General features: G+C 41.6%; 1 protein-coding gene across 6 annotated transcripts in view; it reads right to left on the minus strand.

The window, feature by feature from the left end:
- Positions 1 to 16,711, minus strand: part of COL5A3 (collagen type V alpha 3 chain) — a 213,826-nt gene that overhangs the window by 25,535 nt on the left and 171,580 nt on the right. For all 6 annotated transcript variants that reach the window (XM_056570607.1, XM_056570606.1, XM_056570605.1 and 3 more), the window contains 11 exons: positions 16,225 to 16,278; positions 15,665 to 15,772; positions 14,074 to 14,127; positions 13,895 to 13,948; positions 10,410 to 10,454; positions 9,777 to 9,830; positions 9,388 to 9,432; positions 8,864 to 8,917; positions 7,926 to 7,979; positions 5,443 to 5,496; positions 5,249 to 5,356 (listed from right to left, as the gene is read on the minus strand). In XM_056570607.1, the coding sequence (XP_056426582.1) occupies positions 5,249 to 5,356; positions 5,443 to 5,496; positions 7,926 to 7,979; positions 8,864 to 8,917; positions 9,388 to 9,432; positions 9,777 to 9,830; positions 10,410 to 10,454; positions 13,895 to 13,948; positions 14,074 to 14,127; positions 15,665 to 15,772; positions 16,225 to 16,278 (684 nt within the window). The remainder of the gene's footprint in view (positions 1 to 5,248; positions 5,357 to 5,442; positions 5,497 to 7,925; positions 7,980 to 8,863; positions 8,918 to 9,387; positions 9,433 to 9,776; positions 9,831 to 10,409; positions 10,455 to 13,894; positions 13,949 to 14,073; positions 14,128 to 15,664; positions 15,773 to 16,224; positions 16,279 to 16,711) is intronic.

Genomic DNA, 16,711 nt, shown 5'->3' on the forward strand with positions numbered 1-16,711 from the left:
TCTGTCATTGCGCCTAAATTTTAGTCGCAACGTCTGTGCGACTATTTATGCGACCAAATTTTTGTCGCACAACCGACACTTTAGAAAACACTCGGGAGTGTTTTTTTTCACTCTGAAATGGGTGTGTTTTATGCAAAAATGGGCGTTTTACCGACAAAAAACTAGAAAATTCTCGGAGTACTTCCAAAATCACTTGAGAAAAAGTTTGAGTTGGCCTCACACAATAACCGACAGCCAAGAGGCCGAGTGAAAGTCCAAAAATTTTGTGATTTCTAACAAGGGACTGATTACCATTGTGTTTTGTGTGAAAGTAACTTGTTTTTTAACCTGAAAACATTTTGTACAGTTAAACACTTTTATGAATAAAATATTAATGCTTTTGTGATAGTTAATGTTTATATATTTTTTTTCTTTTTAACACATTTGCAATATTAGGTTTAAATCAATTTAACACCCAAGCTGATAAACAAAGATAATTGTTGTAATGTTTGAAAAATTATAACACATGAATACTTTTGATTCACGGAAACATTTTCAAACAAACAAGTCTAAACCATTTTGACTTACACAACTAATTTCTTTAGCTCGGAGTTTGTGCGACACAATTGACTAGTGCGACACAAAAAAACGTGCTACAGAAAAATAACCATGTGCGACAGAATAGTAAATAAGCCTGAAAAAAAAATTAGTGATATTGAAATCACTCCAGAATAAGCACTCCACTCTTAGTAAATCAGGGCCATACCGTGACTCTTTTTTTTCTCTTTTTAAACAGAAGATTTCTCCTGTCTTGAGCAAAAGCCCTATCCAGGGCTTTATCCAAGATATCCTTCGGATATCCACGTACCTTCAAGTGCTCTCTCAGCTCCCCAGTTGCTGAAGAAAAGACTCATCTGAGCTATTAATGCGCCGGAGGCGTAAAATTGGCCATAAGGCAAAGAGGTCTTTAAATGCTCTGGATGATAGCTGGAGAACTGAAGGAGGGCATTAAAGGCAGTGGGCTTTCTGTAGCCAGAGGTGGTTATTTCACCGTTCTTGACCTTGACCAAAACATCAAGGAAATCCTTTTGTTTAGCATCAATTTTATAGGGGAATCTAAGATCAATAAAGAACTGGCGCTTTTATTCGAGTGCATAAGAGTTTCCCTCACACACTCCACCACTAAAAACTGTGGTATGCTGGTGTATAAGCTTTCTACATCTATAGAAGGTTAAAGTGTGTTTTCTGACCACGATAGGTGGTGCAAGCAGTTAAGGAATTGATTGATGTCTTTTACCAGCGACGGTACCTCTAGCAGAAGGGAAAGGAGGAGCCAGTTCAAATTTTTGGACAACGGCTTGGTGACAGCTCCCACCCAGGAGACAATAGGCCTGAAAATACAGTGTTTGTACAAGACTTTGTAGGTGGGGTGAAATCCTCCTGCTGTCCACAGGTTACCCCAGGTAGTAACCTTGATGTATTTCACAATAAGGTGCTGGAGGATGTTAGGACATTGATTTATCCAAGGGCCCCTTGCAATTTGAGCAAAAGTGAACGTTCAGCATTAGACCACCTCAGAAGTAGGAAAGATATCGTGATTAAAAAAAGGTGGGAATGTTGTCGTGATGTCCACCAAATATTATTCGAGTGAGGCGTCACGATCGTACCACTTACCTCAAATTGCTGAATAACCCAGATGGAAAAATCAAGTCAAACTTGCAGTCTCTTCTGAGAAAGTTTGTTGAAAGGGGCACCATTTCCAAGAAAAAAGACGAGAAGCTGATCCCTCCTTTCTTGTTTCACCTGCGATGGTACTTCTTGCCAAAAGTACACAAGACCCTGGAGGCCCCCCCCCCCCCCCCGGGAGATTATTGTCTCCGGGGTGAGAGATGTCACCGAGCCATTGTACAAATATTTGGACTGGCTCCTCCGTCCCCTTCTGCAAGAGGTACCATCGCTGGTAAAAGACATTAATCAATTCCTTAACTGCTTACACCACCTATCGTGGTCAGAAAACATGCTTTTAGTTTCTATAGATATAGAAAGCTTATACACCAGCATACCGCAGCTTTTAGGGGTGGATTGTGTGAGGGATTCTTATGCACTCGAATAAAAGTGCCAGTTCAGTTCAGTTTATCTGTGAGGCCCTTTCCTTTGTACTAGGTAATAATTCCTTTCAGTTTGATGATTGCTGGTATATGCAGATCGGGGGGTGGCCATGGGCACCCCCGTAGCTTGCACCTTTGCAAATTTGTATGTAATTACCTTTGTAATTTGTATTTTTGAGAGAGAATACATTTTTTTTACTGAAAGGAATTAATTCCTCAAGTCCGTCGGGTGCTGTCTCAGGTTTGTTGATGATATTTTCATCACCTGGGATGGCACCATGGCGGACTTTGAGGATTTTGTAAACTACCTGAACTACAAAAAAAATATGAATCTTAGATTCACCTATAAAATTGATGCTAAACAAATGGAGTTCCTTGACGTTTTGGTCAAGGTCGAGAACGGTAAAATAACCACCTCTGGCTACAGAAAGCCCAATGCCCTCCTTCAGTTCTCCAGCTATCATCCAGAGCATTAAAAGACCTCTTTGCCTTAAGGCCAATTTTTACGCCTTTGGGGCGTTATTAGCTTGGATGAGCTTGGATAGCCTCTAAATCTAAAAGGACTGGCTCACTGGTGCGAGTCTCGTAGGTAACCGCAGGTGCGGCTCATGCACATGGTGCCGGCATTTGGATCCAGGAATTAATGTGTCAATAGGAGGCAAAACATTGTGGTATGTAGCCTTATTACCTGTAGGACACAGTGGGTGGTTTATGCCATCACATGTAGTTGCGGACGGTTTTACGTTGGCAGCACCAAGAGAGCCATGTATGCGAGGTTCAGAAAGCACGTTCACTCAGTTCCATCAAAGAAAGGTTCTCCAAGATGAATTGATCATATGAACATTGTCTATGGAAGTGACTGCTGTAGTCTACTCTTCCAAGGCCTGAAGCAGGTGAGAGTAAGAGAAAACATTGACAGGAAAAAACTCCTGCTCCATATAGAGACTAACTGGATTATACAGATGAATGCCTCTGGAAATCTTGGCCTTAATGAAAGAGTAGACTACAGTGTGTTCCTTTAAAGGGGTTATCCAGGAAAAAAAACTTTTTTTTATATATATCAACTGGCTCCAGAAAGTTAAACAGATTTGTAAATTACTTTTATTAAAAAATCTTAATCCTTTCAGTACTCATGAGCTGCTGAAGTTGAGTTGTACATTTCTGTCTAAGTGCTCTCTGATGACACCTGTCTCGGGAACCGCCCAGTTTAGAAGCAAATCCCCATAGCAAACCTCTTCTAAACTGGGCGGTTCCCGAGACACGTGTCATCAGAGAGCACTTAGACAGAAAAGAACAACCTTAACTTCAGAAGCTCATAAGTACTGAAAGGATTAAGATTTTTTAATAGAAGTAATTTACAAATCTGTTTAACTTTCTGGAGCCAGTTGATATATATAAAAAAGTTTTTTTCCTGGAATACCCCTTTAACTTGACTTGTTGAATGTCAATTTTATGTGTGTTAATGTTTTTTGGTTTTTTAAATTTCTATCTTTCTACACCTGAGCTTCCACACGTCACCGGGCGGAGCTATATCTAGGTGACATGTTGGAAGGCGGGTACGGGTCTGATGAAACAGCTGTTAACCGACATGTTGCTGACCTGCGGCATTCCCTGAGTCCTTTACCTTCAGGCCGGTGAGTGACGCCCATCTTCTTTCATGTTTGCTCGTTTTTTGTAATTCTTGTCTCTAGTAAGCCTCATCTCCAATAAGCCTTGTCTCTAATGAGCCTCATCTCTAGTAAGTCTCATTTCTAGTTAGTCTCATCTCTTGTAGGCCTCATCTCCAGTAAGCCTTATCTCTAGTAAGCCTTATCTTTTGTAAGCCTCATCTCCAGTAAGCCTCATATCTTGTTAGCATTGTCTTTAGTAAGCCTCATCTCTAGTAAGCCTGGTTTCTGGTAATCCTCGTCTCTAGTAAGCCTCATCTCTGGTTAGCTTTGTCTTTAGTAAGCCTCATATCTAGTTAGCCTTATCTCTGGTTAGCCTTGTCTTTAGTAGCCTCATATCTTGTTAGCCTTGTCTTTAGTAGCCTCATATCTTGTTAGCCTTGTCTTTAGTAGCCTCATATCTTGTTAGCCTTGTCTTTAGTAAGCCTCATCTCTAGTAAGCCTGGTTTCTGGTAATCCTCGTCTCTAGTAAGCCTCGTCTCCAGTAAGCCTGGTTTCTGGTAATCCTCGTCTCTAGTAAGCCTTGTTTCCAGTAAACCTCATCTCTAGTAAATCTCATTTTATTTGATTTTTTAAAGGTCTTTCTAAAAAGAAAATGGGTATGTGAAAAATACAATAATTTACCCAAGAAGAAATGATTGTGAAGAAATGGCTTGTTGTATTAACACTGTGTTGACATGTATAGGGTGTGAGATGTTTGTCTGTTATATAAAGGCTTTCCATTAAAAACTAAGCATAAAACTTTTTATGCAGGAAAGATTTTTGACAGCGAAAAGAACAATTTAGACTTATGTTTTCCAATCAGCACCTCCTTATAAAATGAAAAAGCACCATAGATACCAACCAAAAGCAGATATCTGCCAAACCACTGATCTGCTGCTTTGGATTGTCTTTGGTTGTTGTCAGGAGTTTTGGCTGGAGAGTTGTGCATATCAAACAACAGATCTGCATCCAATGAAACCCCAAAAAGACTATAGACTTTGATGGGGATTTGTTGTGTGCAAAATGACAACCCTCACAGACCATATGTGAGCAATAAGTCTTTCTGAAGACAGCTGTCTGAAATGCCACATTTATGTCCAGTTTAAATCAGTGAAAGTTTTTCATGGCTCAAGCTTATATGTACAATAGAGCAGCCGTCGTGGAGGGCACCTGGCCCATTTATATTGGTGCTATCCCTACTCTGTACAAGTGGTGTGAACCATTGTAGGACCACAAGGGTATCACAGAGATGGAGAGACACCTAAAGGTTAACAATGCTCAATTCTAATGCACAGAAGTCCATCTCTCCCTCCTTGTATTCTCAGCAATGTCTATTTTCATAGTTTGAGGACAGAAACATTATGAATTGTATTACTAAGCAGAGGCAATGCCTTCATTGTTGACCACCTATATGTCTGTTTTTTTTTTCTTTTTCTAATCTGTGAACAGCCTTAAGAACATTAGCAGATTATGAGCTGTTTATAACATTGTACACCAAGATTAGGTCTTTACCTTTGCTCCTTCACGTCCAGCAGCGCCTGGCAATCCATGCTCACCGGGCGATCCTGGTGACCCGGGGTGACCTCGTTCTCCCATTGGGCCGGTTTCTCCCGAATTACCCTAGTAGTGACAACTCAGATCATTATCTTTTCCAAGATTTTAGGAAACAAAAAATGGACTTATTGTTCTGTAGATATCATACATACCTGTGGCCCCACAACTCCAGTTGGCCCAGGAAGACCTGTTTTGCCTTGAAAACCCTGTTACATTCGAGAGTAAAAAGAAATATATCAACTTTTTCTGTTAAGTAAAAAATATATTAAAATAAACTTTGATTAATATAGGAAGTAAAAACTAGGCTCAGAATTGACAACTGTACATTGTGGTCACCTGCAGATGACACCAACTAAAGATGGTCCAACTAGATAAAGGGCTTCTCATATCTATCTCTATCATTGTACATGAATACACGAGTGAACTCTCCGCCTTCAGTGGTCTTCAACCTGCGGACCTCAAGATGTTTCAACTGCTGGGAGTTGTAGTTTTGAAACCTCTGGAGGTCCGCAGGTTGAAGACCACTGCGGCCTTCGACATCATCCAGACCCCCCACCCCCTTTAGTTTTGTACTCACCTCCGCTCGGCGGGACGTTAAGGTGCGCTGGTCCGGTGCTGCAGGACTGTCCGGTGGGGAGGTCGTACGGTGGGATAGTCGTTCCGGGCTGTCCATCTTCACCGGGGGGGGCCTCTTCTCCTCGCTTCGGGCCCGGCCCCGGAATAGTCACGTTGCCTTGACGACGACGCACAGGGACGTTCATTAGCAACGTCCCTCTGCGTCGTCGTCAAGGCAAAGCCTCTATTCCGGGCCCAAAGCGCGGAGAAGAGGCCCCCCGGTGAAGATGGCCAGCCCGGAACGACTATCCCACCGTACGACCTCCCCACCGGACAGTCCTGCACTGGAGCACCGCACCCTAACGTCCCGCCGAGCGGAGGTGAGTACAAAACTAAAGGTGGTGTGAGGGGCCGATGGTTGCCCAGGTTTGCTGGGAGTTGCAGTTTTGAAACATCTGGAGGTCCGTAGGTTGAAGACCACTGTATGAGACATTGACAAGCGGTGATGATGAAGGGGGGGGGGCTGATGACATGTGGTGATGATGACAAGGGGATGATGAAGGGGGGGTGTGGGATGATGACAAGGGGATGATGAAGGGGGGGTGTGGGATGATGACAGGGGATGATGAAGGGGGGGTGTGGGATGATGACAGGGGATGATGAAGGAAGGGTGTGGGATGATGACAAGGGGATGATGAGGGGGTGTGTGGGATGATGACAAGGGGATGATGAAGGGGGGGTGTGGGATGATGACAAGGGGATGATGAAGGGGGGGTGTGGGATGATGACAAGGGGATGATGAAGGGGGGTGTGGGATGATGACAGGGGGATGATGAAGGGGGGGTGTGGGATGATGACAGGGGATGATGAAGGGGGTGTGTGGGATGATGACAGGGGATGATGAAGGAGGGGTGTGGGATGATGACAGGGGGATGATGAAGGGGGTGTGTGGGATGATGACAGGGGATGATGAAGGGGGGGTGTGGGATGATGACAAGGGGATGATGACAGGCGGTGATGATGAAGGGGGGATGATGACAGGTGGTGATGATGAAGGGGAGATGATGACAGGGTGATGATGATGAGGGTGTTAATGACGGGGGTCTGGATGATGACAGGGGGGATGATGTATTTCCCACCCTAGGCTTATACTCGAGTCAATAACTTTCCTGGGATTTTGGGGTGAAATTAGGGGCCTCGGCTTATATTCGGGTCGGCTTGTGTGTGTGTGTGTGTGTGTGTGTGTATATATATATATATATATATATATATATATAGTGGTCCTTCTAGTTCCAATATTATTTGGTTTCAGGAAAACCATTTGTATGTTGAGACTATTGTATGTTAAAAGCATTGTATGTTAAGACCATAACTCTATGGTAATTGATTTGTTCTGAAGCCCTGAAATGTCATCCAAAAATAGGAAAAAGTGAGGATTAAAGAAAAATAAATAGTATAACTAATATAGATAAAGCAAATCCTTATATATAAGAGTAATAAAGATCTGCTGGGAGCTGTAATCACTGTCTATGTAGAGGACAGGAGCTTCTTCAGGGTCCTGTACAGTACATGCAGTGTCCCAAAAAAGTAATGGTGCCGCCTGGTGTCCAAAGGAGCAGCTAACCCTGGTACAATTAAAGAGTACAGAACATGTAATACCTCCCTGTACTGTAGGAGGCGCTACCAGACACCAGTCAGTGCATGCACTTCAGTAAAACAGGTGTTTTACCAGTGAATGTCCATTCTGATTGGTCAGATCTTCCAGCCATTGACACATTTCACAGATCTGGACCATCTATAGCATTGTATGTTTAAAATATGGTCCAGAAAAGACCATTGTTTGTTTAACATGTTGTAACCTGAGCTCATTGTAAGCAGAAGGATCACAGTATATCAGTGGTAATATTGTCCTGACTCGTGACATGTAACATCTATACGCAGGATCATATTCTATATTTTTATTCCAACTACATCTGAACTTTATTTTCCTACATAGGTTGCAGATTTTTTTTCTACAAAAATAACATCATTAATCTAAATTAGCATTGTCCAAATTTTCACTACAGAAGATTAAACTCACCGGTTCTCCTCGTTGGCCGGCATGTCCAGGTAAGCCATCTTTCCCAGGAGCGCCCTGATGAGAAAACACTGACATCAGATAAAGTGTACAAAATAATGATTTAGTAATGTATTGAATATCAAGTACCGGGACAATATCATTAAGTAACTTCAGTGGGAAATGAGAAAATTAATTGCCACTTATTGGGGTTGTCCACTTGGGACTATTCATTTGTAGCAGGGTTCCCCATCAATAAATTAATAAAAAAGACAATCCAACAGTTAGCTGTAATCTGTGGGGAACCTGTAAGTAAGTATTCAGTATCCCTGCGGTGCCCCTACAGGAGAATTGAAAAATTGCAAGGGTGCTAATACAATGTGTTTTGTCTTTGTAATGAACAGACAGATTGGATCCTCCAAAGATAGAGATGCTCTTCGTAACTTTTTTTTGCTGTCTGGCTGCAGTATGTAGTTGTCAGAGTACCCCAATATTGTTGCATAGAGGGGATGCTTAGGGCTGGGCTTTTATGTAGTCTTGTCTCTTTTGTGGACAGAGCAGGTTAAAGAGGTTATCCAAAATAACAAAACCTGTCCAGCCATTCACACGTTTCACAGACCTGGACTATCCGTAGCATTTTATGTTGAAAATATGGTCCAGAAAAGACCATTCGTCCATAAAAGTGCCAGATTGCGGGGCCCATGAATGGAGGCATATTGACACAACACGCCCCCTCCATGTATCTCTATGGGAGAGCTGGAGAGACAGCATTCGGGTCAACTCGCCTCCATTCATGCATAGAGCCGAAGCGCTAGGCGGGAGGCGGGAGAGGTCCTGCAGAGATAGGGGATAAGTTTTGCTATACTAGACGACTCCTTTAATCCATGTCTTGAAAAATCTCTGTGCAGATTCCCATTGCAAAGAATGAGAAGATAATTCCAATCATTGAGATCTTTACTTACATTGGGTCCTTTTGGTCCTGCAAATCCAACTGGTCCTGGAGGCCCCATTGGTCCCTACAATTAAAGGACAACATTTATTATTTTGTATTGATAAATAGTGGCAACAACGTTCAGATAGTAGTCTTATAAGGGAGGGTAGGACACTCTGGACCTTCTCTACTCCATTGTGTTGATACAGAACTCCTACCTCTAAATAAGTTGTCTTCAGATACCATTAGAGGAAGTATAGGTTCTTAATGCATATTATTCATTTCGATGTATTAATAGTATGCAAAAAGATTCCAAGCTTCCCCTAGTAGTGGATACAGGCTTGTCACTAATGTATCACTTAGCTTTGAAGATGCAGTAAATTTGGAGCTCTTTATGAGCAAAATGGAGCTCAGACTGCTTTCGGTATATGATGTTGCACTGATTTGTGGATCGTCTAGATGTCAAGTGCATTTGAAGGTCAAGAGCTGGAGCTTTCCCATAATTTTCATACATCTGATCACTCAAGGAAGGCAATTCAGGAGCCCATAACTCACCTTCTCACCAGCAGCTCCTGGAACACCATCGTTCCCAGAGTCACCCTGCAAAATAGACATAAGTTTAGATAAGAAACTGGTCTGCTTTGGCCTGGGTAGTAAATATTATCCACTGTTTTAGCATTAAAAAGTTTATATAGTTTGATACAGTTTTACCAGTGTGTCAAACACAACTTTTCAGGACAACAGGGCACTTCTGATTCAGAGATTATATATTTAAGCAAAATTAGACGTGATGGCCAATTCAACCAAAATGACCCTAAATGAATTTTCAGAAATTCTCTCATCTCTAATCTCAATCTATAGAGATAACTATTTGCAGACAAGTTCACATTGAATGAGTAAAGACAAGATGGAGGAAGACTAAGACAATTTGGAGGAACTCTCACCTTCAGACCTGGCTTTCCAGTTGGCCCTCGTTGACCTCTTTCACCTCTGGTACCCTAGAGAAACAAAGAGAGTCAGTTCATGATATAGAGCTCAATCCCTGGATCAATGTTTAAAGGGGTACTCCGCCCCTAGCCATCTTATCCCCTATCCAAAGGATAGGGGATAAGATGTCTGATCGTGGGGGTCCCACCGCTGGGGACCCCCGCCATCTCAGCTGCGGCACCCCAGACATCCGGTGCATGGAGCGAACTGGCGATGCGGGGTGAAGGCACGAGACTTCACGGCTGCGCCGCGCTCATGACATCATGGCTACACCCCATTCGTGATGTCACGGCCATGCCCCTCAATGTAAGGCTATGGGAGGGGGTGTGCCGACTGTCACGTCCCCTCCCATAGCCTTATATTGAGGATGTGTGGCTGTGACGTCATGAGCAGGGCACGGCCGTGACGTCTCGAGCCTCTGGGCTGCACCCGTCGCTCTATATGAACGCCGAGTGCAGCAGGGAGATCGCGGGGACGGAGTACACCTTTAAGCCAATTTTTAGGGCACAAAGCAGTCATATTGTGTATAGTATATATGAGAATGATAACTGATGTAATAATACACTTATGACAGATCAATAGGTTCTTACCGAGGGACCACGTATTCCGGCTGTTCCTGCCTGTCCACCTCTTCCCTAAAAGAAAGAGCAACAGCGTTATCTTTTTGTGGCACTACAATTGCTTACAAAAAATGTATACCCCCATGGATATATCAGCATGTCAGAGACACAAATTGTGATATGAACCTAGCCTAAGCCTTTATATGCAGCTACTGAAGTGCAATAAATTACACCTGGGGAAGGTCGGAATGAGAAACAGGTTCATGGTTCAATTAAACCACAGACTTGAGAACCCTAAACATGAAAAAAAATCTGAACCCGACAAATTAAACTGGACCAGCTGACTATCTTATATGTATTGGGACCTCCCATCTGTCTCTGATCACATGAAAAATATATTTAAAAAAAATTTCTAACGCTATGGTATGGAAAAAAAATGTGTCCGTTAAATGTAAATGTGCAATTTTACACCAACAAAGTGTTCTCGAAAACCAGAGAAAAGAAAGGGGTTGAGGGGGTGCCACATTGTAACCATACAATAGATAATGGCCCGATTTACTATTGTAAACCCGACATGTATTGTCGGGTTGTGCGGCAGATTACCGTTTAAAAATATTAAAACCCACAAAGAAAACTACACTCCACTCTTAGTAAATCAGGGCCAATATATCTGAGATGATAGAATTTTGCCTCATACAAAAATCAATCTCAGTCATGCAGTCTTGTGGTCTCAATAAAGCCTGGCTACCCAAGAACACTTGTCTCAACGTGTTTCCCCCCTAAACTGATATTGGGGTTCATCAGAGGACTGAAGTCAATGGGACAGTAATAACCAAATTACATTTGTCATCACCAAACTGGATCGGTATTTAGAGAAATGCACAAATGTACAAAACCACATATCATGATTAATATTCTAGGGAACTTTGACTTTTATGTACTGTATGTAGAAGTCAGATAACCACTGCAGTAACAAGTTTCTCCTTAGTAGTTGTGTTGATCTCCAATCTATCCCCTGATGATGTTGGGGAGCTGAGGCATCAGGAATGTTGAATGGGAATGCCCAATCTTTTTGTTCACCTTCAAGTCACCACCAGAGGTGTATGCAACTTTCCCTCCTTTCCCCATTTAAAGCACATACTCACTTGGCTAACTTTATTGAAAGAGCTTGGGTAACCATTCAGTCGCCATTACAAATCATACAATACATTACAATCATACAAAGCATGACGGTACAATATACAGCACAGGTTCCCTACGCTATACACTGTACCACATGCTGCACTAACATTCTGCTCCCTATCACTATCACTATCGAAGAAACAAAGTTGAAAAAATAATAGATTACAATCTGTAATCGGGGAGGGGTCTGGTATCTATGGGGGTAGGGAGGGAGGATCACAGGGACAAACTACTCAGAAAACATTAATTAGAGGGGCATAAGTCCTCTTCTTCAGTCTGTGCTGTCCAAGATGGAATAGTCTCTAAGATGGCTGTGAATCAGCCTGCGGCAGTCGTGCACGGACATGTCTTCCCTGTTGTAGAAGAGGTGGTCCCTGGCCAGCCATATAGCGTCCTTAAAACAGTTCATAAGGAGCCAGGCTTCCTGGATGGCCTCCATGTCGTGAACCCCAGGAAAAAGTCCATAAAGCACCGAATGGTACAATAGTTTGTTCCTGGGTAACCATGCTTACTTGGCTAAGCTGAGCGGGCACGTGTATGGGGGAATTGGGAGGAATAGTTGTCGGGTGAACGATCATTTGTCTGACAGCTGTTGAAGGTGCATGGCCACCATTGGGGTGAGAATCCTTAGATATCAGCCCTGATTTACTAAGAGTGTTGGGTTTTTACTGTGAAATGTTGTTTCCGATTTACAGGATTATACTTTATTTATTATGGGGATGCACAGATTTACAAGTAGGGAAAATTTTCTCAACAGGTATTTCTAGATGGAAATTTCCAGCCATTTATTCCTAGGATTTTCTGTAAATTCAAATAGATCGGGTTGTGAAAGCACACCTCTTTTTTTTTTTTTTTTTTTTAGCTGACCACACCCATTTTACTGTAGACCACACCCATTTTTGGCGGGTTTGAAGGGGTATTTTGGCACAGTGCGTCAAAAAATCTGTCCCAGATTCAATTTGTGATGCACAGTGCCACTTTTTGCCAGTGAAGTGAAAAAAATGTGACCTGTAGCCAAATGTGACCTGAGCTCAGCTCTGACGCTGATCGCTGATAGGGGTGGAGATTAGGGTTAGGATTAGCGTTAGGATATAGGGTTAGTGTTAGGATTAGAGGTTAGGATTAGGTTTAGGGGTTAGGATTAGGTTTAGGGGTTAGTGTTAGGATTAGGGGTTAGGATTAGGGTTAGGGGTTAGTGTTAGGATTAGGGTTAGGGGTTGGTGTTAGGATTAGGGTTCGGGGTTAGTGTTAGTGGTTAGGATTATGGTTAGGACTAGGGTTAGGGTTTAGGAATAGGGGTTAGGATTAGGGGTTAGGATAAAGGGTTAGGGGTTAGTGTTAGGATTAGGGGTTAGGATTAGGGTTAGGATAAGGGGTTAGGAGTTAGTGTTAGGACTAGGGTTAGAGGTTAGTGTTAGGGATTAGGGATAGGATAAAGGATTAGGGGTTAGTGTTAGGGGTTAGGATAAGGGGTTAGGGTTTAGTGTTAGGACTAAAGTTAGGGGTTAGGAATAGGGGTTAGGATAAGGGGTTAGTGGTAGGGGTTAGTGTTAAGATTAGGCGTTAGGATTAGGGTTAGGATAAGGGGTTAGTGTTAGGACTAGGGTTAGGGGTTAGGAATAGGGGTTAGGGGTAAGGGTTAGGGTTAAGATTAGGGTTAGGAAAAGGAGTTAGTGTTAGGACTAGGGTTAGGGGTTAGAAATAGGGGTTAGGATTAGGGTTAGGGGTTAGGATTAGGGTTAGGTTAAAGGGTTAGGGGTTAGTGTTAGGATTAGGGTTAGGATAAGGGGTTAGGGGTTAATGCTAGGACTAGGGTTAGGGGTTAGGATTAGGGTTATGATAAAGTGTTAGGGGTTAATGTTAAGATTAGGGGTTAGGATAAGGGGTTAGTGTTAGGACTAGGGTTAGGAATAGGGGTTAGGTTTAGGGGTTAGGATAAGGGGTTAGTGTTAGGACTAGGGTTAGGAATAGGGGTTATGTTTAGGGGTTAGGATAAGGGGTTAGTGTTAGGAATAGGGTTAGGGGTTAGAAATAGGAGTTATGGTTAGGGGTTTGGGTTAGGGTTAAGATTAGGGGTTAGGGTTAAGATTAGAGATTAGGATTAGGGGTTAGGAGATAGAATTAGGATTAGGGGTTAGGAATAGTGATAGGGGTTAGGGATTAGGGAGTGAGAGGGACCCAGCTGTAAAGCAGAAAAGAGTGTCCCTGTGAGAAGGGTCACATTCCGCTACAGGGACACATTTTTCTTCATTACACCGGACAACTCGAGAAAAGCAGTCGGGTTTACAATAGTAAATCAGGTCCATTTGCTATAAGATTTATGGTAAACTTACCCGCTTGCCCTTCTCTCCAGCCAAACCCAATGGTCCAGGAAATCCTACGGACCCCTGCAAGGAGAAGTCAGTAAATCAATGGCATCAATATCTACTGAGAATATAAAAAATGTTCACGTAATATTGAGAGAAATGGAAAGTAAATTGTGAGAGTATAAACATGGACGCTACTTTCTTACCTTCGCTCCTTGGCGTCCAGGATACCCCGGAAGACCTGGAACTCCAAGCTTACCCTGGATAGATCAAATAGACAAGTTCATTAAAACAAAAAACTACTCAGTGGAGGGAAATGATGAAACGTCCATGAATATTCGCCAGAATATAATAAATCTAGTGCATGTGAAGGCTGTCTAGTCCAAGTTTGTCTAGTTTAAGTTTGGACCAACTATTAGTTTGGACCAGTGTTCTCCAAAGTGTGGACCTACAGATGTTGCAAAACTACAACTTCCAGCATGCCCGGACAGCCGACGGCTGATAGATGTTGTAGTTTTACAATATCTGGAGGGCCGCAGTTTGGCAACAACTGGTTTAAACAAAAGTAGTGCAAAAAGTAAAATATTTTGGCTTGTAGAATCGCACTTTAAACCATGTCCTTTACTACTATTTAGAAGCCCCCCTTGTTAGACAAGACACATGTTACTGTTCTTTTTTGTGCACCATGTATAATAAATGTGCGCCACAATTTTGGTGCATCTAAAATATGGAATGGAGAGAATCTATCTATCTCATATCTATCTATCTCATATCTATCTATCTCATATCTATCTCTATCTATCTCATATCTATCTATCTATCTATCTATCTCATATCTATCTATCTAGCTCATATCTGTCTATCTCATATCTATCTATCTCATATCTATCTCATATCTATCTATCTATCTCATATCTATCTCATATCTATCTATCTCATATCTATCTATCTATCTATCTCATATCTATCTATCTAGCTCATATCTGTCTATCTCATATCTATCTATCTCATATCTATCTCATATCTATCTATCTATCTCATATCTATCTCATATCTATCTCATATCTATCTATCTCATATCTATCTATCTATCTATCTATCTCATATCTATCTATCTATCTATCTATCTATCTCATATCTATCTATCTATCTATCTATCTATCTCATATCTATCTATCTATCTATCTATCTATCTATCTCATATCTATCTATCTCATATCTATCTATCTCATATCTATCTCATATCTATCTCATATCTATCTATCTATCTCATATCTATCTATCTCATATCTATCTATCTATCTATCTCATATCTATCTATCTCATATCTATCTCATATCTATCTCATATCTATCTATCTATCTCATATCTATCTATCTCATATCTATCTATCTATCTCATATCTATCTATCTATCTCATATCTATCTCATATCTATCTATCTATCTATCTCATATCTATCTATCTCATATCTATCTATCTATCTATCTCATATCTATCTATCTCATATCTATCTCATATCTATCTATCTATCTCATATCTATCTATCTCATATCTATCTATCTATCTCATATCTATCTATCTATCTCATATCTATCTCATATCTATCTATCTCATATTTATCTATCTCATATCTATTTATCTCATATCTATCTATCTATCTATCTATCTATATCATATCTATCTATCTATCTCATATCTATCTATCTATCTCATATCTATTTATCTATCTCATATCAATCTATATCAGACTCTCAGTTCTGTAATTCATAGGACATATATTGTAAATAAAGCCAACCTTCTCCCCAGGAATTCCAGAACCTCCAATCTCTCCAAATGGTCCTGATTGTCCCTTTGGTCCTTCAGGACCGTCCTCTCCACGCGTTCCTGTAACTCCCGGGTCGCCCTAGAATGATGGAAATTGGGGGGAAAGGAAAATGAATCAATATAATTGACATGTGTTGGTCCACAATATTCCATGATGATATCTCACCCAGTATTATTTCTCTCCCCATTAAATAGCCGAGGTTCTTTGTCACATTTATAAGAGGCTTTTAGTCAATATGAAATAAAGCCCAGTGGGAAGTGACCGATTCCATAGTTGTCTCGGCTTGTCTTCTTCTGGACCTTTAGGGCCATTAATGTGCCAATGGGCCCACTGGAGAAGCCCCTTATACTTTGGTAGGGCAGTCTGACCCTCTAACCTATTGTGCTGCACTTGGCCACATATCAAAATCCTAATAGGGGCCGCCATCTAATGCAGGTCCTGATCAACCACATAAAAAGAAGACCCTGTACACATTAGGGGAAGTCAACAATCCTGCCAATTCGGCAAAACCGACTCTCTATTGGTCTTACCCTGTCTCCTTTCAGTCCCATGTCTCCTTTGGAACCCGGAAATCCATCTTCTCCCTATGAAATAAAAAAGTGGAGCATGTAAGCAGGCGGCTCTCGTGATACATCTCACTTCTTTGGTGCTATGTTATTGTATGTTTTTTTCAATTAAAAAAAAAATATCCAAAAACAGATGCCATTTCGCCCTTGGGGGGATAGGTCAAGGTCAATGGTACTATTATCTTTTGGGGAATTCCATGTTCGATCATCTAGGCTTCTGAGTCTTTATTCCAAGCTACTTGGTGGTTAAAGGGGTACTCCACTGGAAAACGTTTTCTTTTAAATGGGCACTGTCATGAAAAAAAAATTGATATCTTGTAGTACTTAAGTACTACAACATATCTCTAATATAGTTTAATTAAAAAAAGTGATTTTAAAACAGTTTAAAATCACTTTTAAATTCGGCCACTAGGGGTTGCCCTCCTAGTGGCCGAATGCATTCAGCAGTGAC

The sequence above is a fragment of the Hyla sarda genome, chromosome 4, assembly GCF_029499605.1.
Source record: "Hyla sarda isolate aHylSar1 chromosome 4, aHylSar1.hap1, whole genome shotgun sequence".
NCBI classification, from domain to species: domain Eukaryota; kingdom Metazoa; phylum Chordata; class Amphibia; order Anura; family Hylidae; genus Hyla; species Hyla sarda.